This window comes from Halichoeres trimaculatus, unplaced genomic scaffold (genome assembly GCF_033239565.1).
Source record: "Halichoeres trimaculatus isolate MK-OKI-2021-1 unplaced genomic scaffold, fHalTri1.1 fHalTri1_scaffold_14, whole genome shotgun sequence".
NCBI lineage: Eukaryota > Metazoa > Chordata > Actinopteri > Labriformes > Labridae > Halichoeres > Halichoeres trimaculatus.
Window position 1 is genome coordinate 24,995,479 of NW_027437192.1, and position 27,086 is coordinate 25,022,564.

The following is a 27,086-nucleotide window of genomic DNA, read 5'->3' on the forward strand; positions in this document are numbered from 1 at the left end:
GTGTTTGTCTGGAGATCCTACATGTAACCATGGCTGCATTGTTTATATGTGAACTCAGCTGTTAGCAGCCTGTAGCATGTCAATGCTAACTGGTGTAAGGCCAGATGTCTTCCCACAAGGTGAGGAGATGGAGGTGAGGACAATGTGCAGGTTCTCAGGCCTGAGGTAAGAAGTGACAACATGGACCTGTCCTTCCATCCATCGTTATTGGGATTGTAAGATCTATCTCCAAGATGATTGAAAAGCTAGCTGTGCTGACCCAGCATCAGAGGGAATACCAGAGGGCTGAGTAGCATCATGCTATTCACAGACATGGCTAACAGAGCTAACATCAGACACCAACGCCACATTGGAAGAGCTTCACCTGCTGTGAGCTTTTTGCACTTTCTACACACTTTCTGACTTTTGTTTTCTTGATTGCTGCTGTGACTTCAATTTCTCTGTACTTGTTACAATGACAATAAGTTTCTATTCTATTCTATTCTATTCTCTTCTATTCTATTCTATTCTATTCTATTCTATTCTAATTGAATCACATTTCTCTATTTACTCCATCCCAAACAAAGTCTCCAAGAAGTCTGCACAATTCTCAAAACCTGAAGGAGCTTGGAATGGATGTATAGACAGTACTGGTTGTTATTTACAGTAGTCACTGAAAATGTGCGCATGAATATTTAATCAACACAGCCCTGATCCTCATTGCAGGAGCAGTGCAGTAAATGGACTATGCTTTCTGATGGCAGAGGCTGTTACATAAAGAGCCCATCATCAGTAACTGTCTGACCACATTGGCACAGCACTGCACTGCAAGGAGTTCAGGGTTCAGCCTCTTACCCAAAGACGCCTCATCAGTACACAGGGACCTGGGATTTAACCCCTGACCTTTCAGATCAGAGATGACCGACTCAACCACTGAGCCACAGTCGCTCCATTTCTTGGCAGGTTGATTCTTGCTGCTTCTGCTGTCTGTCAGGAAGTGTCCCTGTGACCAGACACTGAACATTATCCTCCTGAAGACATGGACACAACTGTGACATCAAGTTCTTTGAGTGGTCAGAGTGCTACAAGAGTTCAGTGCAGCTAGCTTGCTCGCTAATGGGGATGCATCATGGGAATGGAAGTGTGTAGAAGTGATTTATGGATGCAGAAATTCAAAATGTCTCCAAGTGAAAGATGAGTCATCAGTTTTTCTTTATGTTGTTTAAAAATGTTAAAATGCTGAATATTTATCATTCTGTTTTGACTGTTAGGCCCGTAACAAAAGAAATGAAAAGAAACTTTTTTACATTCCAAAGTAAACTTGTTTTTTTATTGCACAGTTACACCAGCAGTCTGTCAGTGATGCACAGAGTCACTGCCGTCATGATGATTCTCTGTTACCAACCGCTAGTTAACAAACAAAGTCTGGTCAGCTTAATTACCTTCCTCTTCCTAAGTAAACACAGTTTGACATGCCAACTAATCACAGGACGAGTTTCTCATTTGTACTCTGTCTGTCTGAGCTCTGTGAGCGCGCTCAGTGTCGTGATGGTGCTTTAAAGCAGGAAGTGAGGCAAACAAATCCCCCTCACCTTCAACCTCTCAGTCTGTCTGGTGTAATGTCTCTGATTCAGTCAGAGAATGGTGAGATTGAATAACAGCAAAATACAAACTAAAGAGATAACTCATCTCAGGCAGATGTCCTTTAGTGGCCGAAAAGACACAAAAAAAAAGAAAAAAGTAGTTTGAGAGTGAAGGCTCTGTCCGTCCACGTGTCTTTCCTTGTCATTCCTCTTTTTTTCCTGGCCCTAGGTTTTATTATTGTCACAAGAAAAGCTAAACCGCTCACTGAGATGTGTCATTGTGGCTTGTGTGTGTGTGTGTGCATGCACATGTGTGATTGTGTGCACGCTCCCATGTGTCAGCCAGTGCCTGTGTTTGCAGAGTGAGGACAGGCAGATGAAGAAAAGACAGAAAAAGAACATTTCATTTATAGCTTTCTTTTGAGTTTTACTGTTTTGTTTTGGACAACTCGTACTCCACGCTTTTTCACCATTACCTCACGCTCACTGCAACATATCAGCCTGAACAAAGCATTTGGTCACATATTCCATCTTAAAATTTACATTTTTCTTAAGCCAGCAGACAAACCCACCAAGAAGATGAGCTACCCCATTTTTAATTTCCGTTTCGCTAAATTAGAGTAGAGAAAAAAACCTGTAACGTGAATTTAAATATCACAGATAAGCTTGGAGCAACTGTCTGCCCTCTTTAACTCAGGAGGCAGGAACCCAGACTGTTCATCCATCTATCTAATAATAGAGCTTTTGGAAAGGAGTGACATGGACAGCAGAGTTCAGCTATTGTTAGATCTTCACACTCACATATGGCTCAAAGACATCCAAAACACCACAAGTAAGGACGCAGGCTGATGACAAGATGTTACATTGCCCTTTGGTGTTTTTTCTTTGAATGCGTCTAATCCCCTCAGATGAGTCAGTAAGGGGCTATATGAGCACATATATGTGCATCAGTGTGTGCTGGTGTGTGTAGGATATCCTCTGCAGTGATACAGGGATTCCCCCAGTGCTGAGGCTGTCTGCTTAGTCGTCCACGAGTGGTCAGATCCCTCCCTCTCCTCCTGCCATAATGAGATTAGTGCTGTGACCCTTCAGCTTTGACTAATCCCTCAACATTTACTGCACCATCTACACGTCTCCAAACAGAATAACACACAGGCCAGCTCGGGCTACGCTCGGCCTAATCCACAGCAATTATAGTCCAAACCGCACGCTATTTTGTTGTACCGCTTGAAACACATCAAACGCAAAGTCCAAGAGTCTGCAAACGTCTGAAGTCTAATTCTGCTCGCTTGGTCACAGCAAAGGGCAATGACAATCTACCAGTGCTTTGCTTAATCCCGAGAATTAACAATAGGAAGCCAGCTCAGCAGATGTTTCCTAAAGGAGAGCTGCAGGAACAGGGATGTGTAGGTGAGATTATAAAGATTGCCAGGAGGAAAACATGAAGATAAACGAAGAGAATCATCTGGATCTTTCTGATATTGAATAGCCTGTGCCAGAGAGTTACATCTGATGTAATATCTACTTATTTAACATTATTAATCTTTTCCGTTGCTCTACCAGTCTGAGTTTCTCTCTTTGGAGATACACTTTTAACACTCTCCGACACTGTAAATGTGATGTTTTCAGCCACAGCAGCAGTGTTTCTTTTTAGAGAGGACAATAAACCCACCATATATGACACCTGCCCAGCTCTGAACAATGAACGGACAAAGTTAGAAACCGGTTAGTGGTCATAGTGGAGCATTTTGGAGCGTTTAACAGCTACAGAGCCAGATACTGTAAATTCCTTAGGGGGAAAGGGACATAAACAGAGCTAAAAGTACGCAAACCATAATGTACAATTTATATCATGGTATTGTTTTAGCTTTTCTTGGCGGTATCATATCCCTGTATTACCAAGCGGCTGAGCCCTGCTGACAAGGATTGGAATTTATAGTGAAAAAAGCTCACAATGCATCCATCCAACTACACATCAACGCAAATCTGCCCATATACGTACCACCTAGCCTCCATGGCAAGCTCTACAATAACCCCTTCTTAAAGATGTCTCTGCACTGGTGTTTAATCTTGTTTCTATGCGCCCAGAAATGACCAGGAATATCACTTTGACTGACTCTTAATGATGTGACAGAGTAGCTCAGGGGAGGCCAACCTGCGTCTCGTGAGCCACATGCGGCTCTTTGATCCATTCATTATTGTTATGAATAGTGGTGTACCAATCAATCTAAATTATTGATATATTGATGTTGTGATTAGTATTGATCAATACTTTGGTGATGAGATTGATAGTAAAGTTTCAGTTTCTTTTCTCTACATTGCACATGTGCTCATTGCTATCTAGATAGATGAGTGGAACTTTGTCTCTTCTGCAGTAAAAACAAAAATTTGTCTTTGACTCAGCTCCAAGTACGAATTTAAACACACTTACAAATGCAGTAAATTTTGCTTTAAGAATTGGAAATCCATTGATTTTTATCTTGTGTCATTCCATGACAGAGAAAATTGGTTGCCTTTATTTATTGCATCTAAATCAACATGACAAAGCCCGGCGTTGTTCTTCAAAGGGCTGGGAAATTATGCTATTTTTACAGTTTGATTCTTTTATGATTTTTGGTGTGCTAATTTAATTTAAATTGTGATTCTTCAATATTTACGTTTTTTGCAATTTTTAGTTTGCATTTTTAAACACCAGATCAAGTTAGATGATGATGATGATAATGCCGACAGACAGTATCAGGAGCCACATTTTCCCATAAAATGTACATCAGGTGAGTCAGAGAGAAACATTTCACCCTCTGCTGGAGAAAAGTGGTAACTTTTTTCCAATCCAGTTTATAAACAAAAACTGAAATGTCAAACAAAAATCTTGATATATCACATATCAATTTTTCTTCTCCCACCTTAGTTTGTAACATCAAGTGAAAATGATAAATAAAAAGGTAAGCTTGCAGGTTAGCCTCCTCCTCTGTTCATCACTGCAGATGGTACTCTAAAACTTGTACTGACTTTCAGATTGAATTTTAATTCACTGGTAAGTAAGACTTAAGATATTTCCTCTCCTTTACTTCAGTCTGAACCCTACTGCCTACCAGGAGGAAGCTAGCTACTATTTCCCTGCACATAACCATGGCCTGACCTGGAAGAGCTGATTTTAATCCCCATCTCTTCACAGTTCGCAGTGCCAGCTGGATGTCACTACAGGACAAAGCCAACAAAGCCAAAACCCGAACCCTAAACTCTTCCTCTTCCTCCTGCTGCACCTTGAGATCCTTAACGATAAAAATAAGAAACAGAAATAATAAGATGAGACGATACTGCTGGAGGTAACGCCTACAAGGAGGGGTTGAGCTGGTGCCAAATCAGACCCCGCTCACAGCTTATTATACAGGGACTGGACGGCTTGTCGCCGTGGCGCCCTGGTACCCCATATTCCCACAGTACCCCCCACAGGAATCCCCAGGGGGGGCATGATCGCTTTCAAGAGCACAAAACAAAACTCCCATGACCCCAGCAACCCTAGAAGGGTAAAGAGTTTGTCTGCTGTTTCACAGCCGGGACAGAGTCTGTGTTGTCTCAACTATGGAGAGCAGTGAGGTTCACTTACAAACACTTTAACATATAACACAAAATATTTACCAAACTTGATTTCTTCTCTTTTTAATGGCCCAAACAGTGAGCATCAATCACTGAATGAAAAAGTAAGCATTCTATTTGAATAATGCAATATAAAACATCCTTTTCACAAACAGATCTTCAGCCTGATCTGTAACCTGTGTTTGTGTCTTTCAAAGAGACATGTCAAAGCGGGGACACAGGATACTCACACATGAGGTCAAACATGGGTAATATTTTCAGGATGGTATGTCTGTTTATGGGTCAGGCGAGGCAGGACACAGCTGATGGCCCTCATTTAAGTCCTGTTATATCCGCCGACTCGTGTTTCTGGAGGATTTCTTCGCACCCCTCTAAAAAAGCCTCCACGCGGCTGTCTGGGCCAATCAGCTGCTTGGCTTTCAAACTAGGTCTTTGGTGGGATCTAAAATAAAGGAGTGAGAGAAGCGTGGGGTGTAATGGCACGCTGGGGAACTAGATTTAATCCTAGGAAGTCTTTCCCCCTCTGCGCTGGTACCACGCTAAATATAGGAGGGTGGGTGTCAGGCACTGGGAGAAACCTGGATACTGGGTTCAGTGGTGGATCAGGTCATGAGGTGCACTGTGTGAGCTGCCCTGCAAAAGTGAGAGCAGCTGAATGAGAAAGTCTGTTATTTTCATGTGCATCAGGAATTTCTTACAAAGAATTTCATTTGTCTCCTGCTGATCATTCCAGGGAACTACTTCAGCTTCTTTCACCTATGAAATGCAAAATGACTCATGATCAATATTTAAAGTAAGGGTTTGCATTTCTGATGAGAACCCATGTGTAAGAAAAAGGTTGGGTGGTATTTTTGTCTCATGTGTGCGCACATGTGTGGAGCGGTATGTCCATTAATCTGTAGTTAAAAGAATAAACACTCCATCAATCTGTCATAATGGAATACAGCTCAGACGGTGATGCATGATTTCAGTCTCATGTCGAGTGAAATGAAAAGGAAAAGTTGGCAGGCAGCAAAGGCCAAACTGCAGAGGACAACCGGGTTATTTTGTGACTGTCTATTTTTTGTCTGTTGGTCTTGGCCTACAGTGTGCAGACTGAAGGCTGCTGATGGTAAAGATGACGACAGAGGCCCCATGAGCTCAGTGTGTGCTTTTGTTTGTGAGAAGACCAGACCTCCAAGGTTTCACTGTGGGATTCATGAGATTTCGATAATGAGGACGAATCTATACAGAGATTTCAGCCAGCTCAGCAGTGACACACACTGATACAAGTGTGTACACATGCAGTCGAGCCTGCGGTGCATCAACAGAGGCCCAAATGCAAACACACTGAGAATGAAAACATCAGGGAGTAAATGGAAACAAACTTTCATATGAACGTCATAAATCCAGCCCTGTGGAAAGAAGATGCTGCAATGATTTATAGCTAACACACTGATACACATAACATACCTATCTACACACCGTAATACAAACACAAACACACACAACATCTCCGGACTGTGACCTCGAACCGTCATGCAGGCCATCAGCTGTGAAAGCTCAGAAGCAGATGTCTACAGGAAGGAAACTTACTGCCACATAAACACATGAAAACAAATAGAAATACACACATTCACACACAGGCAGCATGTCCAAACACACTTCAGGACCAAAACATGCTCTGTGCCCTTCATATGCCCCCATGACCACTGAATAAGTCCATAAACACACCCGCAAACACACACACTCACACAAACATACGTGCACAAAAAAACAGGAATAGTTTTCCACAACACAAACACAAATCTAGTCAGCGTGTGCTCTGTGATAGTGCCATGATGACAGGCCAGAGCCCAACAGGAAGGTACAGTGTTGCTTCACAGCCAGGCACACACACACTGACCAACCACTGCCTTAGTTACTACAGCGTATACACAAGTGACACCTCATTATAAGCTCAAGTCAAACATAAATTTACATATTTAGAGACACGGTTGAGTTGACTCGTCTGTTCACCTTCAAAAGAGGCGTGCTAACACTCCACTGTGTCTTTGTGTCCATGCTTTAGCATTTCCAACAGAGTGACCACCATGGTTAGAGGTCAGAAACCAGTTGGTGACATCACGGGCTGACGTCCATGTTTGGGGTAGTCTAAAGTGAGTAAGAAAAAAGTCTTCTAAAATAAAACCCTGTGCAGTCTCTAAATCCAAATCATAAGGGACTTGTCTCTATCAAAATCTCTCTGTAGCATTCGGTGTCAGCTATGGATACACTATTTCAGTAAGCAGCAATATCCAGTGGTGAAAACCAAACTTATTTCAAAGTGCTACAAAATACAGTTTGTCTACTTGACCAGCTACAGAAGTACCATATAACACCTACACACTAAGCTGAAAAGGAAAAAAGGTGTTGTGTTTTGTTTTTTCAACCACAGAAATAAAAACATGTACAGCCAGGTTCAGGTCTATGTAGTCTATGTTTTCAGTCTATCAGGTTTAACTTCCACTCCTTCGTTAGTTGGCACAAAAGCTATGAGATATAGCTAGAGAGGCTTTTGATTATTTTATTAAATTCTGGCCACATGTTGTGGAATAGAGCTGTAGCTTTGAACGGTAATAACTACGACCTGGTTTTAAGCAAATACTACTGACGTCTTATAGCATAGTTAAGCTAGCAAGTATTTTCCATCCATCGTACTTTGACTACTTATCCTGTACAGGGTCGCAGGTGGCTGGAGCCTAACCCAGAGGTGGGACGCACCCCCAACTGGTCACCAGTCAATCACAGAGCTCATCATGCATGCAAGGGGAAAACATACAAACACTACACAGAAAAGCCACCTTGCCTGAACAAAGATTTGAACTAGTGACCTTCTTGCTGTGTGGCAACAACAGCGCTAACCACTACACCACTGCGCAGAGCAAGTATTTGATCATTTATTAAAAGTGAAGAATTTTATTGGGGCTAGGATGAAGTTGTATGGCAGCTTTGTCTGAATAACCAGAATAACTACGTAAACACACGGGGAGGACCGAAGGCTGGTGCTGCTTTGCTCTGCAACAAACAGCGCAACTACCACACTCAGCCAACCTGAATGCGTTGTTTCCTTGCTGATGCTGATTTTGTGTTCAATTCCCTGAAATAAACTGTGCAAAATTTGAGCTTTTTGCTGAGTTTTTTCCTCAGTTAAGTCAGCTCAGAATTTAAATTTTTAGTAAAGCAAGCAGCATATTTGCCACCCCAGTAGGAACACAGACAACAGGTGTGGCTTTAAGCTACAGCCCCAGTATCCATGACAAAGACAGCCATTCTTATGTCCATTGTTTAACCCTGACACAACTTTTCACAGAGCTTGATTGGACCTGAATCGCTGACAGGCAACACAAAAACCCTCTCATGAGCTCTGCTGTTCTTTGTACATTAGCAAACAGTTGCTTTGTTCAGCTTAAATATTGTGTCTAATAGATGTGTTATATTTAAAATATGTATCTATTTATAGAGTAACTAGTACAGTAAATGTCTGCAGTCAGGGATACATGTGTGGTTTTGAGGCACCAGCTCTGTTCCATTAATCTACAGCACAGAAACCGGAGGTCAGTGGGGGATCGCTCTTCTCATCCTGCCGTCAGAAAAACATTTGTCAATTTTTCCTTGATTTCAGAAAACAAGGCTGCAAACAATCAATCTTTTTTAAACTGTTGAACACTTTTCAGCCTCTTCATCAAACTCCTTAAAGTTGCGTGCAGCTGGTATTATGTCACAGAGCAGCTCTGTAATTATCTGTGATAAAGCACTGAATTAAAGTGTGACCTGGTTTCCTGCAGCCAGGCAGAGAGGCTGATTGTGGGAAATGTTGAGGTGTTCAATTCCAACATACAAGTGTGCACGTGTGAAACAAGTACCCAGTGTTTTCCCTCGCTCTCCCCTCACCCTTTGTCCCTCTTCGTCCCTTACCTCTCACGCTTGCTGTGTCATGTCTTTTTTAATTGACTGGGTTTGCTGAGGAGAGCATTGATGAAAGATCAGAGAGATTACAGGAAGGCAAAGTTTGTGTGGCTACAGTCACTGAGTTTTGGATCTCTTCCCTCTCAGAGGAGTCATTATTATATAACACTGTGTAATAATCCAGACAAGACAAATTGTCATTTAAAAAGCTTGTTTAAAAGTCTAAACCGCTCTATTACTGGCTTTAAGAATGTACTCTGCACTGTTTTTGATAAACAGCCGTCTAAATGATGGATTGAGAGCACAGAAAAAGAGCGCTGGATGGATGAGAGGGGAGAAAGAAACGGACTCGGAGAGAGTGAGAAAGGCAAACAGAGCAGAAACAGGAGAAACCAGAGTCAGACGACGAGCGGCCTGAGCAAGTAAACAGAGAGGATATTGGAGGATGTGTGCTGCTTGCTGAGAGGATTATCTGAGTGAAGTCTTGCTGCGACTCATACCACACTTGCCTGTTATTATACTCCTTCTTTACTTGTGTGTGCTTACTATGGTGTGTGAGGCTTATGCAGCAGCAGCAGGCATGGTGACACATGACGGTCTTCTTCTCTTGGCTTCAGTGCATATCATAAAAGGACTCCTGTTGCTCACAGTTAGAAAAGAATAAAATTGAGGGTGAACTTATTGATATGATACAATCTCTAAGTGCAATATCTGATTAATTTCAGTACATCAAGTACAATATCTGTCTGATACAGTACACCATGTGCACTAGGAATGGGTACCTCTCACATTTGAAACGATTGCCAGGTATTGATGCCCGGTACCTGGCAACGGTACCGATTTTAGGTACTTTTTTGTGTTTATGTGGTAAAAAATATCAATTTGTTTAGAAATAAAATATAAACATTTTCAACTTAGCATTTGTATTCATCAGTATATAACCTTGCAATGCTGTGTTTATGTCCAGCATGGAAAATCTCCTACTCTCCCACCCCCTCACAGTCACAAGGATGCATTTAGGTACCTAAACATGGTACCTTCTGATTCTACGTGAATCGGTACCCGGTACTTTTGACAGAATTTGGTCGGTACTAGTGCTGCACGATTTGGGGAAAAGGTGCGATTTGCGATTAGGTGGACAATATTGCGACTGCGATTGTGCTTGCGATTTAATAAAAAAAGTTGTGTCATGACGAGTCTACAGACTTGCTTGGTTATCATGGAGAAAAATCTGAATTGCATGTGCTGACATTGCGATTGCGATTGCGATTGCGATTGCGATAATCGTGCAGCCCTAGTCGGTACCTATAAAAGTAACTAATTCGGTACCCATACCTAATGTGCACTGTTTAGTCTCAGCAAATCTAAGTGCAATACCCTGTTAAACAGTTCATTAAAGTGCAGTATCTGGTTTATATATATTATATCCTGTTTAGTACTGTTTGCTAAGTGCAATATCTGTTTAATACATCTCATTAAGTGCAATATTCTAATACTTTCACTTAGTGCAATATCCATTCAGATTAGTTCATCTTGCCTTGTCTATCTCCTTATTGCTTTGGTACTGATACTTAATTGCTTATTCTTTTGTCTACCTACTACTTATTTATTGTATGTCCCTAATTATCTTATTTTTAACTGTTGTATTATGTAAAGAGCAATGGTAATACCAAATTTCCCCCTGGGATTAATGAAGTGTTCCTGATTTCTGATAATGATACTTGAGTCACAATACAATGGTATCACAATAAATCATGCAATCACAACACTGTGACATATTGGGATATTTCACATGGTTTACTTTAAAAAAGAGATGATATGTATGTAAATAACACAATACTACTCAAAATTTAAAGGAACAACTGAATCAAAACTGTTTGATTGAAAATAGGTTTTCTATTTTATTGTTTTTGAAAAACTGAAAGTCAAATGCAGTATTACATTTACACACTTGGCTTGAAAACAAAATGCATCAAGTTTGTCACTTAAACTACTGTGACATTAAACATGTGACATTTATTGTTGCAAAGAAATCATTGGATTAAAAATGTGGTCACATGGTACAACTGATAAATGTCAATTGGTGTAACCGGTGTTTCTCAAAGAAATTCAAATATTGCCTAAGAAGTTCCTATGAATGTGATTTTAGCAGCATTGGTATATTGCTGTATCAATATTTGTGGCTGTGCCAGATGAGTGTAAATCAATCAAAACCAATGGAAGCTTAAAATATCATTCCCTGCCATCAGTGAAGAAATGTGCTGTGAATAGGTGACAAAAATAAACGCTCTGAGAGAGGTCAGAAGACTGGGGAAAGGCTACAGCCATTAAAATAATGTAAAGCACCCATTAGCTTGATAAATGTGTGCGTGAGTATGTTTGCACATGTGATTAATTAGAGCGTTTATCAAGACAAGCAAAATCCCTAAACCTCAAAAACAGTTTCCCAGCAGCTCTGAATCAAATCGGAGAAAAATCCACAGAAATAAACACGACTAAAAACATCTGTTCATGGTGAACATCTTAGGAATCATGGTTTGTAGATGATATGCCACAAAAATGAAGCAAATTTTGTTTCCGTCAAGCTTCGATTAGTAATACCCAAAATAAAGCAACCAAAGCAACATTTTTTTCTAAAGTAGAGAGCTAATTAAAAAACCACAGAGTGTGTCAGGAAACATATTGGGAGTTAAATGGAGTAGAAAATGATAACACATGGATTCACCTTGTTAAAACCTTCTCTCTGCCTTTGCTCTCCTCACCTGTGAGAGAGCAGACCACAGTGACATAACTTCTGGACCTGCCAGCTGACGGCTGCTGCTGCTGCTCTGTCTGGCAGGTGCATTTCCTTCTCCTTGCTTTGTTTTTCCCCTGTGTTTCCTTCCCTGAGTGATTTACCATTTCCCTGGAAATCATCCCACTCCCCATCTCTCTCGGCACATCCCTTAAACCCATCATCTCTCAAACCCCACGGCTGGATGAGATGCCAAGCGCGCAGATTCTCCAGTGTGTGTTCTGGATGTTGAGCTTGTGGTAATTGTAATGTTTTATTGCATTATGTAATAGCTTCAAAATGATTAAAACAGACCGGCCAGAGGTTTGTGGAGGCACACTCAGCTGCACATATGAACAAGCCCAGACGTAACACTCAGACACACTCACAGCCAACACACACACACAAACATGTAGTGATATATTTCTGAGTTTCTTACAGTACATACACAGAGAGTCGGGAAAGTAAACCCCACACAGCAGTGAGTGTGTGTGTGTGAGTGTGTGTGTGTGTGCCAAAATGCAACAGTTGGGCTGTCAGCACAACCAGAGTCCAGGGAAAACCCTGCCACATCCACAGGCAGCAGCGCAAAACTACAACAGATGAGCCCCACTTTACCACAGCAAATAAGAAGAGCACTGCTGCAGCTGGATTAAAATCCATCAATAATCCCACTGAGTGTCTGTAGTTGTACTGATTCAGCTGTGCAAAAGTCTCAGTTGTGATTTTTTATCTGCTTATGGCTTACTGCAGCCGTCTTTAGATGTTGTGGGACTGCAAATACATCCAGATTGGAAAGTAATGGCCTCCAAAATACTATTCTATCATGATGAAGAAAAGATGATACTGCAGACCTGGAGAGTCTGTAGAATATTGATGAAATGTTTCCTGAGGACATCTTTAATTTCTATCCCCATCATGTCAAAAACATCAAGTCTTGCAATACACAAGGGACTACAGTGTTAATAAAAACCCATGTTTTATGATTAAAAAAAGGGGCAGCAATGACTCGGTGCGTCAAAGATTTTAAATATAACTCTTACCAAAGTGAGGATCTTACCCTGACCCTGTGCTTTTGCTTCTAACTTAAAGCAAGACAAGATTGTGGATCCAAAACTTGGACTCTTAAGATAAGCTCCTGCAATTTGCAAATCCACTTTCAATCTTAACCATTAGATTAAAAAGGCTTTCTCCACAACATCCACGAACACTGGACATCAAGATAGAGTCGGAAATACTCTGTGGTGTAAATGACTGAGCTGTGACTCAATGCCCACGGATGCTGAGTGTTACTGCAGTCACCAGTAGAACTTGGTTACAGACACTCTTCAGGATTTGTCTGAGGACACTGCTGACTCTCAAGCCGTCTGTATAACTCATCACACAGATTTCCCTGCTCTTCTGAATTCTGGAGTGTCCTGTAACAGCAACAACAACAACAGTCGTGGCAGCAGTAACACTCAGCATCTTGATGTCCAGTGTCTGTGGATGTTTCCTCTGTATTCCTTTCAGTCTCCATCTGTAGCAGCTCCTCTTCTGTGTAGCTACTCTGGTTCATACAGGTATCCTTTTGGTTCCAAAGTGAATGAAACTTCATCGTCGCTGTCATAGTCACTCATTTTGAATTTCCTACGCTGCCTCACAATCCTTAGAGTACAAACAAAAGAATTATGATACTTGATCAAACTTACACGAGGCTACAACCGGCGCCCGAAGCACAGCTTGTTTACATTCCCTACAGCTGAAAGGAGGAGGGGGGACGGAGCACACTAGCGCTGCGCGGAAGGATACATGAGTTAGTTAGGTCCGGATAAATGTTTATATTTCCGAAGACTTAATGCACTTAAAAATATTTTATGTAGCTTACTCTTAAACTGTGGTATTACTTTATGATTTTAGTTCTTGTAGGCAGAGAAAATAGCCTTTGAATTTGGTACCGTCTCTCCCTGTTAGCGCCTATTTCCTCGTCACCATCGATTACAGTTTGTGTCTTACTGAGGGAAGGGAGACACCTTTCTACTGTATCTAATGTCCTTAGTGGTCACATAGAGCTCATACAATTCCACTTCAAAAAAAACTGAACTATCCCTTTAAGTTACAGCAACACAGAGAAAACTGAGAGCACTCAAGTCCTGATACCAAAACCACGACATGGGCTTTGGTATCAATCAGTACTAGTTCTAATTTGGTCATAAACCAGTATTCATTTAACCTTCTCTATTCCCTCATCTTTCTAACTTTATAACAAAACGGAAAAAAAAAAATCTATTTGATGTGAATATAATTTGTAAAGGCATTGTAAGTGAATCTACAATATTATCATTGAATCTTTATTTACAGAGTGCCAAAGCATAAATTTTTTTATCTTAAGATGCTTTCCAAAGACAGTAACAGGCCGAGACCTGCTATCGTTATACTGCTGACAAAGACCCAACACTGAGACCAGATAAGGAGTCTGATCTGATCTTAATCCAGCATGAGCAGAGACCTGACAGACAGAAATGTAGAGCAGAACCAGACTCATGTTAGACAGACATCAACCCTAAAGGTGTTTGGGTTAGAGAGAGGGATACTAACAGGAAGTACAGTTTAAACCTCAGCGCATATATCAGTGGATATGTGAGGACTAACTGTTAGAGATGTTGATTAAACAAGAGTGAAATCCCTCCTAACTGCTGAGCTGCTGTAGTTATCTTCCTTCATGAGATTTTAGCGCTGCTGTTCAGAATAATGTTAGCATGTCTCATGTATTCTTTCACGTGACAGAAGAATAAGGGCACTGTATGACTGTACGACTTTTAAAAAGATCAACTCAGCAGTCACACACAGTCTGCAGCCCGGGGAATGGAGAACAGCTGCAGGATGGATGCAAATTTCTGGCTTTTTACTTCACAGCAGCTACTGCTGTTAAGTTATTTCACCACTTCCACTGCTCTACACCTCTTTCCCTGAAGCCTCATCAGCCCATCTCTCCATCTCCCACAGCAGTAACTTAGGCATGACTCATGTGGGCGCAATGTTCTCAGCCGGCCCATCAGGGTCTCAGCTGCTGGTGAGGGTAGAGAGGAAACTATTTGAATGATTTTCTTGTCCCTTCTTTTACTGCGTGTGCTGCAGATGAAGAGTGAGGATTATATACTTCATTTTAGGTATTTGTTCTAGAGAGCACAAAATGTTCGTATGCACAGAGGATACCATGACTATGTAAGGACACATTTACAGAGGGACCGGTTTGTACTCATCCATGAGTTTTGTAAAATATACCTCTGACACATGTTCAGAACATGGAGCTACAGGTGTCTTCAAGAACAAGGTGGTAGGATTAAGTGGAGAGAACATTTTGATCTGTGAGGCACAGCAGGCTGGGAAAGAAAGGGTTAAATAGTGAAAGTGGATGATGCTGGGATACTGCAAGTTGGGAGGACTGGAGGCAAAAGTAGAGCAAAGTAGACTTAAAAAGGATGAAGAGGAAATGCAGCCAGATTGAAAACTAGTTAAAATGTAACATAGTGTGTCTGGAGTTTTACGACCGTACAGATGTCCCATACCCCTGCCCCCTTCCAGCTTCCCCATTACCCGGCATTATCTCCCTGTCACACCATGCCATTACCAGGCCTTATCTCCCACAGCGGGGGACACCGACACAGTAAATTGCTGTTGGAACCAGCTGTAGTCAACTCTTTCTGCAGCATTTCAAGGCCAGGCTGCTGTCAGTACCACAGCACCCTGAGCGTTAGAGCAACACTGAATAGTAACTACAGCTCTATCACTGCAGACCACCAAGACACTGAGCTCGTACTTACAGAGACTCTGATCCGTGCAACTCTTTCTAACATGTCTCTTTGCATCTTACAAAAACACTTCTACAAACAACAAAAAGGGAAGATTTTGGTCTAAAAAAGACAGAATCTTCAATTCTGTTTTTGACCAGATGTGAATATGTTATGTAACAGAAGACGAAGAGGAAACCAAAGCAACTCAGCTTTGACTCCAGCTAAACCTCCAGCTCCCACCTCTCTTTGACTATTCTGCGGGGGGTGATTAGAGATGGATAATTGGGGCGCAAAAATCCAGCAAAGTGGAAGCCAAATTTTTAGAAAAGGGGCTAAATTCCAGAGCAAAGTGCCAAAGGAATGAACAGACTCCAAAACACATGCAAGGTCTTTTGTTCAGCACTGCGACTCTTTTGTTTCACCTGCTGTAGCACTCATTACTGACAGCTTTACCTGTCAGGCAGCATAGCCACTCTACATTTGATCACCTAAACTGTATTTAATTACTACACAGACTTTCACTTCAGGGGAGACTGGAAAAATAGGCCACATGGGAAACTTAAGCTTTAAGATTATAAGACCAGTCTGGTACAAGATGTGAAGTCTAACAGAGCACAAAACAAATGTATGGACTCAGCCACTGAAGCTGAGTTTGCAGTATTTGTTGGAACACCAGGACAGGTAGATTTTTATGGACAAAAAGATAATCCATGTGACATGAAAACAGAAAAAAGAATGTTGCTGTTACTTGACTAAAACATAAAACTTTGTTACGTATGCTCAACGACACCAGGATTACTCATCAATAAAACTACTTTCATTATTTATGTAGACCTGCTGGTTTCCAGTAGCGCCAAAAATCGTTATTAAGAACTTAATTTCTCTGATGAGCCATGTAAGTTTTCTGCTTTTTCAGTTCCAAACAGCAGCATAAATAATTTAGAATATATTAAGTTTTATTTATTATTAACCTACTGTGCAAACTTTAGACACTGTGTCATGTATGATGCTGTGAGGAGGATCTGTTTTAATTGGACTCCCTCGCCACCTTGTGGCCTGGAGTCTCACTCACACTGTTGTAAATTACTATGAGGGAGGCGTGTGTTTGTTTTGGAATTAAATGGAGATCGAGACAAAATTTCTTTGAGCAAGACAAGATTTACTGGATACAACGCACCGAGGTAAAGGTATTTATCAGTACAGTTACGTAGCAATCAGTTTGAAACGTGACATCAAGCAAACGTTGTAGCAGCCGGCTATAGGTTAGAGACATCGGCAGTTCCAACGAATCTGTAGGTGAACGGGACAACAAGTAAACACTGTCAGGTTGTAAGTAGGTTAATAGCCGTTTATATTTAGCGCAGTTGGCAGCCAGGTGCCTTAAGACATGTCTCTAATGTGTAACAATGTGTAAATCCTGGTTAGATATGTCCTGTCAGTTATCTGCCAAGCAGAGCTAACGAAATTTCACTCTTCATTTAAACTCTCAAGTTTGAACAGACCACTGCAGAATAACTGCTGACTGTGGGTTGAAATGAACATCATCACAAACAGTTTAGCCCTTGTGTTATAGAGTGATACAGCCCAAGCTAAAGGCTAATTAGCCTTCAGTTCAGGCTGTATCACTCTCCTGTTTAACTTTCTTCTGCTCTTCTGTCCCTTTTCTGTCTGACAGTTAGGCTCTTGTGTCCACCATCACCATAAAATTAGGTACACAAATTGTTTTAAGCAAAGAAAAACTTAGATCGGACTTTTTGTGTTTTATTGCTTCTCTCTACTTAACTTTGTCAGCTGGTGTGGTGTTGTCACTGACACCTAGACGTGCCGTAAATACATCATGTAAATGTAAATCATGTAGGTCAAAGAAAGTTCTTGTCCCAGAAGTTTACTGAGGACAGTTCCTCTTTTAAAGCCTAAGTGCCCTGAAAGTAAAGGCAGGCTAACTTTAATTCAATTATTATTTTTAAAGTTATAAATCGGCAACTTTTTTTAAAATAAAAATAATAATAATACAGTAAGATTGAAGAATCATATACATCCATAATCAATAAGCTGAGGTCGAACTAGGAGGCTGGTTATGTTTGCTCGGCTGACAGCAAAATCATTTATAATGCTACTATAAAAAAAAATGTACTAAGCCATGACTTTAAAAAATATCAAACTGCCATCAAACACACAGATTTAACTTATTTTTGCTCCATTTTGATATGTGCTTTTGGTGATTCAAGTCACATCTCATTTTTGGGCACTCTTTCCTGGTTGTTTCAAATAAAAAAACTCTTTGTTGGTGCAGTTTTTAGGGAACCATTAGTTTACTAGTTGAGCTGTCATTTAACTGTTATTTTGTAGACTGTATGCAGAGTGTGCTGGGAGAAGCTGGATCATTAGGGTGCCGTAAAGACCTCTTCAGAGAGCACACATTGTCTGCCAGTGTGTGTTTACACCAGCAGTCAAACTCAAAACTTGCTGACTACGCCGGCGAGCTCTCCTCTGAACCCCATTACCTTCATACCTCCTGAAGCTTCCTCAATCCGCCCTTTTTGTCCCTCCTGCTCTCTGTAACTTTCATATTTAGTGTGTCGAGGGGCAGCACCGTGCCGCCTCTCTCACATGTTTCTGTGCTGTCAACACTTTCTAAAGATAACACCTCCACTTCACCCCCACCAAGAGCTGCTGCTCTCCACCCGTCAGCCCCAGTCTACAACAGCTCTGCTGCAGCAGGGAGCGCTAAAATTAACCCTCAAACAAGGGGTCCTGATTGGCACTTTGATGGGACTGCAGACCACAGGATCAACTGAGAGATGAGGGGCGGGTTGAGGACAGAGTGCATGAGAGCAGATATGAAGAGGGAAAAGGACAACAGAAGAGAGAGATACAGAAGTAAATTGGAAAAGATTTGGGACACAACCTTAAGTTGAGGAGCATCTGCTCGGTGTAAACAAAAAGATAAATTCCTGTAAAATTGACCTCAATCTCCCTTGGGGAGCTGTGCAGTGAGTGCTGAGAGAAGCTGGATCATTAAAGTGCCATGAAGGCCTCTCCAGCGCACACTGTCTGAGGAGTTGTGCTTACACCAGCAGTCAAACTCAGAGCATTGCTGACCACGCCAACGGGTTCTCCTCTTCATATACATCAGAAAAACTCATTAACTCTCCCATATTATTGCCCCCGCACTCACTCACTTACTCACACATGAACCACAGAGCATCCTTAATCCCAAGCTGGCCAGCCTGAGTGTAATTTGATCTTTCCGTTAGCGTCCGTGCCAAGAAATGCCAACAATCTTTCTCACAGTTATGCTCTGTCTTCAGACTCATAGCTCTAAAAGAAGATCAATGAATCTATAAAGAAGCTCACCAACCTTAAGACCTCTCAGCATCTGACCTGGATACTATCAAATCCTCATCCTTTCAATCAAAACCGGAGACTGATGAACACGGCAAGATTAGTAATCTGTAAGTAATTGATCCCTTCCTGTGTTTCAATCACACAAATTAAATAACTGTTGAGCATTTTTAAATCACTGCATTTATTCAAACCCACACAACTTGATTTTACTAAAATGATTATTGATCTTTTAAACATGCTTGATTTTGCAAGAAATTTCTATCTTTGATTGTGACAGACGTTCATCAACTGGACAGTTTGATGTCCACTATCCAGGAGATTTGAAGGTCAAGTCCTCAGAAGATTAGAGAGCGTTAAAGGGGTGGATGAGTGAAAAGCTGAACCCACTCACTGAAGCGTCTCTGAGGGGGGTGGTAAATGGTCAGCAGATCTCTAAAGTGAATGGATCGCTCTGACTCGCCCGTGTTATCTGATTATACATCTGTTTAATGCAGCAGAATTACAGAGTGCAGCTCCAGGGTATCAACCCAAGTTGGGATCTGGTTGCTGCGGCACATCTGTGCCATGTTGAATGAAATCTGGATTGAGGTCAATAATTTGAGCGAACTCTTTCATCAGGCTTTGGCACTGGGTAAAAATGAAGTTTCAGCCATGCCCTTCAGAAGGGGAATTCTGCTCATTTGGTAGTGATGCTGCCATTTTTGGCAAAAGCTCCAACTTTTTTTCTAAATTATGCTGTCAGAGATAAATTTATTCATCCAAACCACAATGAGAAATGAGAAGGTCTTGCACAAGAGCTTATTTCTGAGTAGGTATTAAATAAGTCCAAGCAGTAAAGATAGTTTTAGCTTGCAGAATTTTATACACAACTTTGTGTGTGTGTGTGTGTGTGTGTGTGTTGGAAGTCATTTATACTTGTGAAGAATATTTAATCATTTCTTTGCTCCCAACAGTTACTTCTGCTCTTTTAGCAAACTGTGTGCACGTTTTCTCCTTAACAACCAATTCGTGACCTTTGACCTCGTCACTCTCTCGACCAATCCGGGGCACTGATTCAAGGGTCCAGATTTAGCTCTGCTATCACTGGCATGGAGAATGTTGACCATGTGAACAGTTTATGGAGGACGGGGGTGAGGAGCACAGGCACAGAGTCAGAGTGGGAAACAGCGAGCCGTGGTCTAATGGAGTAATGACAGTATTTCTAAAAAGCATAAATATTTCTACTGTAAAAGTTAAGTAAGTATAGTATCTGGGGAAACAGATTATTTTCCAAGTCAGTGGATGAATATCACCGTCTCTAGAGCAACAAATGTGTGGTTTCATTTCTGCCTTCTCCTCTAGGACACAGAGAGTTTTTGGAAGGTCTAAGAAACATTCTTAATCGAAGCAGACTTATTCTTTAAAAGCTTTAGAAAAAATAATGCAGAATCCCTTTAAATCCTCGGTTACTTCTAGCTTGTTGGAGCCTAATCAAAAAGATTTTTTTCTTGCTTTCTTGAAACAAGTCGGCTGTTTATCTGAGGTAGCTGCTTAACCAGCTGCAACCTCTGGTTTAAACACATGAGACAATGCAGAAGTGCCAAAATCTGCTGTTTCTGGAGTGTCCACTTGAGGTTGGCTCCAGAAATACCGGGAGTCACATACACACCAAGCCAAAAAAAGCAGTTTTAACAGCAGAAATTATCATACTTACAGCCTGGTTCAAAAAACGTCTCCTGTCTGAATTGCTAATTTTACTGTCGGCACACACTGTACTAGGGATGGGCGAGCACTGATACCAGGTATTGGTATCTGGCCGATACCTGCCTTTTTTCAAGGTATCGGTACTCGTGAAGGCTGCGGATACCAGCAGCAGATACTCTAGGCAAGAAAATCGTACGTCGAGCAAGTCCTCCTCGCCACTAGTTGCTGCTAGTTGCTGCGGTTTAACACCTCAGCAAATGTGCGCCAGGTCCTGTTCAGACAACATGAATGAACCAGGGAGAGTTAACTGCCGAACTGTTTTATTTTGCACTTCTGTTGACTTTAAAAAAAACTTTAACTCTGACAGTTGCTAGTTTTTGTTGTGCACTTTAAATATATTTTTTTATATTTATCAAAAAAATTCTAAACTCAGAGCGAGTTGTTTGTGTTTTATTTGGACTTAATGTCAGAGTGACTATGCTGTCTTTGATCAAAATGATCTGTCACTGTTAATTCAAATTTTATGTATCCAAAGTACTAGTATCGAACATCCCGTTTTCTAACTCGACAGTTCAGAGGATATCATGATCGAAAACTTGCCTAGTCAGAGGCACAGCTCAGCTCACATGACTGACGAGTGCCCTATAGCTGTACTCAAAGACTCGTCACTTCCATTGTGGCCACTATAGTCGATTTGCTTCAAAAACCAGTTTCAGAAACAGACGGGTGACATCAGGGAGACTACGTCCATTAATTATACAGCCTATGGTCTCTCCTCCATCTCCAATCAACACATTTATTCCACTCTATATTTCCAATGCCTCTTTTCATCTCCTTTTTTCTGTAACCCTCTAGTTTCAAATCATAATCACAGGTCCCTCTCTTTGCTTCCTCCTACTCTTCACCGTCGGGCATCACTCTGTAAACACTTCACCAGACTCACAGGGGAGTTGGTTGAGCTGCAGTTCAACTGTAAAAACACTTATACCCACATTTATTGAAAAAAAGTTTTCCTGTAGCCCATGTTACCATTCCCAGCATACATGGTGGATACAGTCACTGACATCATGGCAGCACTGAGCTGAATCTGAAGTTTTGCATACCAGTCAAACCTGCCTCTGAGTGGGAGGTCTCCCGCTGACCCCTGCATGCACTACAGGTAAACCCCAAGGCAGTCGTCTGAATGTGTAGTACAGTCTGTTCCCAGGCTTTTCTGATGTGTTTGACTGTGCATGCGCGGCTGTCCAGGGAGAGACTCCTGTTAAATACATATATAAACATGTCACACAGCACTCACCGATGCAGGCGTGCACGCGGACGGTCAGCTGGGTCCGTAGAATAACACTGTGCTTCTTCCCCCTGGACCTGACGAAGACAGGAGCGAGCAGATTTATTATTTATCAGAAGACATCTTAATGACAGCAACAGAGCTTTTTTTTTGCACATGAGTTTCTCTTACTGCCAAACCAAATGAACTTTTACATTTACTTCCTCGTATCAGGTATATACAACCAAGGTTCCCCTAGGATGTCCTAACATGTGCTGGATAAATGAGGCTGACTCAACTTTTCACTGACCTTCGACATTAAGGAAATAATACAGGGATGGCCAACGCTGGTGGCAGACATCATGCTGGCTTTGATACTACTCTGTCTCATGTAGTGCTGGGTAGAGGTGTGAAAAAATACCAATATGGAAATAAATCCCAATACTTTGTTACTTTGACCTGGGATAAAATATTGATATTTCAACTCTTAGTATCGATACTTTTGCTAAAGTAAAAATTCATATTCTAAGCGAGTTGGAAGTACAATAACATCTCCTGCACCTCCATTGCAGTAGATGGCGCTGAAGAGCTACTCCACTGTATGTTGCCCATAAACTGTATAGTAAATATAATCTCAAAGTCTATTCAAAATATTTTATTCCTAAACTTAAAGATGTGGGTTTTGATGCTGTAATCATCAATGTTTTCTCTCTATTCTTGGGTCAATTAGTTAAAATAATTGTAAGTTTAAATTTTACATAGTAGTAGGACAGATAAAATAACTAGAAAAGCACTCCGAAAGCACAGACCTCCGCCAAGCATAATGTGATTGTCACCAACACTTAAGTCTTACTTTAATGTAATACTCCCTTTCAGCAGACTGTCTGCTACAATTTGGTGCTAGTTGCAGGTTTGTACAATAATTTGTTACCTGACAGGATCTGGATCGTACTTTTACATCTGTCAGAAATTATGGTGACCTTGTCTTGTTTTGTTTTGCAAAGCAAACTGACCATTTATAGTGGAGTTATACACACATATGGTGAAAATGGCCCTATCTCACAATGACGAAGAATCCTTTAAAAAAAAGTCCTGGAACCAGACGGTGATCCAGATCACCTCCAAAATTTAATCATTTCTTCCTTATACCATTTTGAACATTTCCTGAAAATTTCATAAAGATCCGTTCTTTTTTTCAGTTATGTTGTTCACAGACAAACGGACAAACTCTCCCAAAAACACAACTTACTTGGTGGAGGTTATAATCATAGTCATGTTTTGCACAATATCAGATTTTTTATGAGTAACACTGGTTGCACTAAGTGACATTTATAGGTTTCACCAACTGACCACGTCTATATTTTTTTGTAACATTAGTTTAATGTCACAGTAGTTTAAGTGACAAACTTGATGCACTTTATGTTTTAAGTTAACTGTGTTTGAAACACTGCATCTGACTTTCATTATTTCAAACACAATAAAATAGAAAAGTTGTTTTCAATCAAATAGTTAACTGTGTAGATATATTGTGATGTTATTGTATTATGATGCCTATCGTATTTTATCGCATCGTATCGTGAGGCCCTTGCCAATACTCACCCCTAGTGCCGGGGTCAACCTCATATAAGTAAACCTTTGTTTCAGAGAATGAAAAAAGAGCTGACTTCTTTTTAGTGTGGCTAGTTTAAAGTCAGTAGCACATCATTTAAATAGCCAAACCTTTTTATATCCAGTATTAATACCATAGTGGAGGCAGCTGTCATGATGGGAAACAGCAGACTCACAGTGACCCTCATGCTGATACACATCATGGCCTTAAAGACAGACAGCAGCAATGCAGAAGCAGACACAACACACATATGTATAGACACTTCCACATACCATCCTGATCACACATTCATGCGCTGCATATTTCCAGTGGGAAAACAACAAGATTGCACACAAGCATGAAGGTAAAATATGACGGTATTTTGAGAGCGAATCAAACTCTCTCTCCTAACCTTGATTCTTATCCTCTAATCTGCGAGAGCTAATCACCGTCCTCCATCACTAACATGCTGATAGCATGCAATCCAAGCAGAGAAAGCACTGCTCTGATAAAACACACCGCTGCAATGACACACACCCAAACAGGAGACCAGCTGGCCTCTCATCCTGCTCTTAAGCTGTGTTATCAGCTTTGCTCGGAAATAGAGCAAAATGTTAACACGATCTGTGGAGATGCTGATAGAAATGAGTTTTTTTCTGGCAATTTCATTTCTCTTACTACTTCTCTGGTTATGTATTATATAAGAATAAAAACAAACCAGGAACTCAGGGACGGATGAAAGGAAATCAGACCCAATGTGCGATCATTCGACGTGTGGGTATTTATTTTTAATAACACAAAAAACTCACATGGAGTGGATGGTAGCCTTCAGCAGTTTCTCTCTTCAGCTTTCTCTCCACTCTCAGTGAAAGCATCTCTAAGCTTCACCAGAGGACCTTGTTTACTGTCAACTGTGGTCAGCAGTGTCCTGCCACAGCTGGGATCGAAACACATTTTTGATGCGTGGGAACATCAATTCTGGGTGAGAAACACTATACACAACTTTACTTTTTATAACGTTGAGCAGTTCTCTGTAAAAGTGAAAGTTAAGTGTTCTAAAAGTGGTTTAGTGAGAGGGAAAATAAGAAAACAGTCCTTGCTAACTGGTATAACATGTTAAAAGGCTTTTTCTCACATGCGAACACTGTCTCTCTACAGAAAGAGGTCAGAACAGGCTGAGTAAGAAGCATCCATCCTCAGCCTTTGCTGTTTGACTATAGAAGGGTCAACCCCAGCCCAGTGTTTGGTTCATTCTCATCTGTCAGCACCTACGACCTCGCTAACAGCCGTATTTGAGGGATTGACACACATCCCTATCCTACTGAACCAGTTCCCCAACATGTCAGCTACCTCTGAGACACACATCCACCTTTGTTCACCTGTCCATCATGTGCACAAAATAACGAGACACACGCACACAAATAGATGTACACATGGTAACAAGCACTCACAAACAGTCCCAGGAAAACACAGCTCTGTGGTTTTGCCATCACTTATCATGCTGCGGCCCCCGTCTCCCAACAGATCAACATACCACAACTCTCCACAAACACACACAATTGCATGCAGCCAGTGAACAGCAGCCTGCTCCGTGTATGTCTCCTGTTTTACAATCATCACACTCAATTTATCTACAGTTTTAATACTTGGTACCATTTAGTCCTACAAAAGCATAGCATTTCAGCTGTATGATGCTAATGCTGACAATGCTAGTAATTAGCAGAAAGCAACAAAACCTTTTAATTTGAGCAACAACAACTCATGAATATACTGTATTTTATAGCAGTCAGCAAGTAAAAATGAAGTAAGATCAGCTAAAAGACAGCTATTTTCCTAGTTTATTGTTTGGTTTGCTAATTTTAACTGTACAGGGAGCTACAACAGACCAAGCTAGGTTAGCTATCCCACTTGGTTAGTTAGAAATGGCTTATCATGGCACTTTGTGACAAAATATCATTGTTTACATCAAACAACAGTTATCTTAGGACAACCAATACATTTTAGAGTTACTTAGTTTAAGTTACCTACTGTAGAAGTTCTTGGTTTGAAGGATTTCTCTTTTTTTCCCCAAATAGCTCCCTCATAGTAGCATTTGTGGCTAGCATCTTGGCTTCAGGTTTTCTCACTGAGCGCTGGTACTTCTTCCCAGGAGTTATGGTTATGACTAAATTTGACAGCATGATTAAAATCACAAATCCAGGGTCAGTTTAAAATACAGTATGTAATCATCAACTTATTTCACCAATTCATTTATCTGAAGTCTTTTTCTTATTAGATGAAGGGGTTGAGATAACTTTTTTTGGTCTAAAGCATTTTTTGTTACACTGATAAGGTATTAAGTTTTTATTAAAGAATTGATAAAAAAAAGGTAATTTTTTCATTTATTCTTTTTCGCACTTTATTTTTTTACACTTTTCTTCATAATTGTTGGATCAAAACAAATGAAAGAAAGCAAAAAAAAAAACATTAGTTTGTGCTAGCAAAAGTAACTATGTGGTTGAAAAGGCACACAGAAGCAAAACCACTGCTAGCAGGTGAGAATTTGTAAATAAAATATATGTAGATAAAGAATAAAGAACACTGTGAAAACCAGTAATTGTGCTCCTGAAAATACAATTAAAGCGTAGTTTTTAAATATTATATGCCTCTCCAGAGGCAAAAAGGATGGGTTAAAAAGCCCTGTGGTCTTAGGATAAAAGCAGGAAGAACAAATGTGTTCAACCTTGTGACTGATGTTTTCCTATCAGCTATCATTTACATTGATCACTGTGTTAATAATCAGGCTACCTCTGAAGCTGGATTCAACACAAAGTTACTAATGTAGGCTATTGCTGGCCATTTCAGTCTCATTTCATTTCTATTTCTCTTTTAAATACTCATAAGTGACCACTGCGGCAAAGGCTCTGGCTAATAAAATAAATGGTAGTTATTGTCAATTGAAGAGGAGCAAGCTCAACAACTGTTCAGTCTCCTCTCAGAGCTGTCATCATATCATTGTCATTCCTGTATTAGTGAGAAAACATTAGGCATCCAGACTATGATGTTCCGTGATTATCTAAAAGAAATTGTTTCGTTATGGGTAAGTTGAGGGCAATGTACCTGAATGGTGAACTTTTACTAAAAAGCAAACTCAGGAATTCTTATATGACTGAAAACAGAGTCCCACTCAAAAATGCAAAAATGCAGTTTATGTGAGTCCAGAAAGACTGATATTTTATATGCTTGTTCTTTGATGGATGCAGTTCTTTCTCTTAATATTTGAATTCACTTCTCACACACTCCTTGTGGTCATCAGCTGTCCTTAAAACCTGGTCACAATCTGACCAAAAGCACTACAACACACTGTCACTGTTAGCCCGTTGTATATCTGTGGTCCTTTTTCTCTGACTCCATTTATGTCATCATTTACTCTCAATCCTGATTGGAATCAGCTTATTGCTGCCACAATTTACAGTCTGAAATAATTTGTTCCTCTATCATGGAGTCTTGTGAGGGAAATCCTGACTTCTGCAGGTTTCCATTTTCCATTTCTGTTGCTGACACAAAGAAAGACACCAGTGCTGCTGCT

General features: G+C 40.7%; 1 protein-coding gene across 3 annotated transcripts in view; it reads right to left on the reverse strand.

Moving 5' to 3' along the window:
• Window positions 1-27,086, reverse strand: part of fhod3a (formin homology 2 domain containing 3a) — a 79,135-nt gene that overhangs the window by 42,046 nt on the left and 10,003 nt on the right. For all 3 annotated transcript variants that reach the window (XM_074686301.1, XM_074686302.1, XM_074686303.1), the window contains one exon: window positions 21,961-22,028. In XM_074686301.1, coding sequence (XP_074542402.1) covers window positions 21,961-22,028 — 68 coding nt within the window. The remainder of the gene's footprint in view (window positions 1-21,960; window positions 22,029-27,086) is intronic.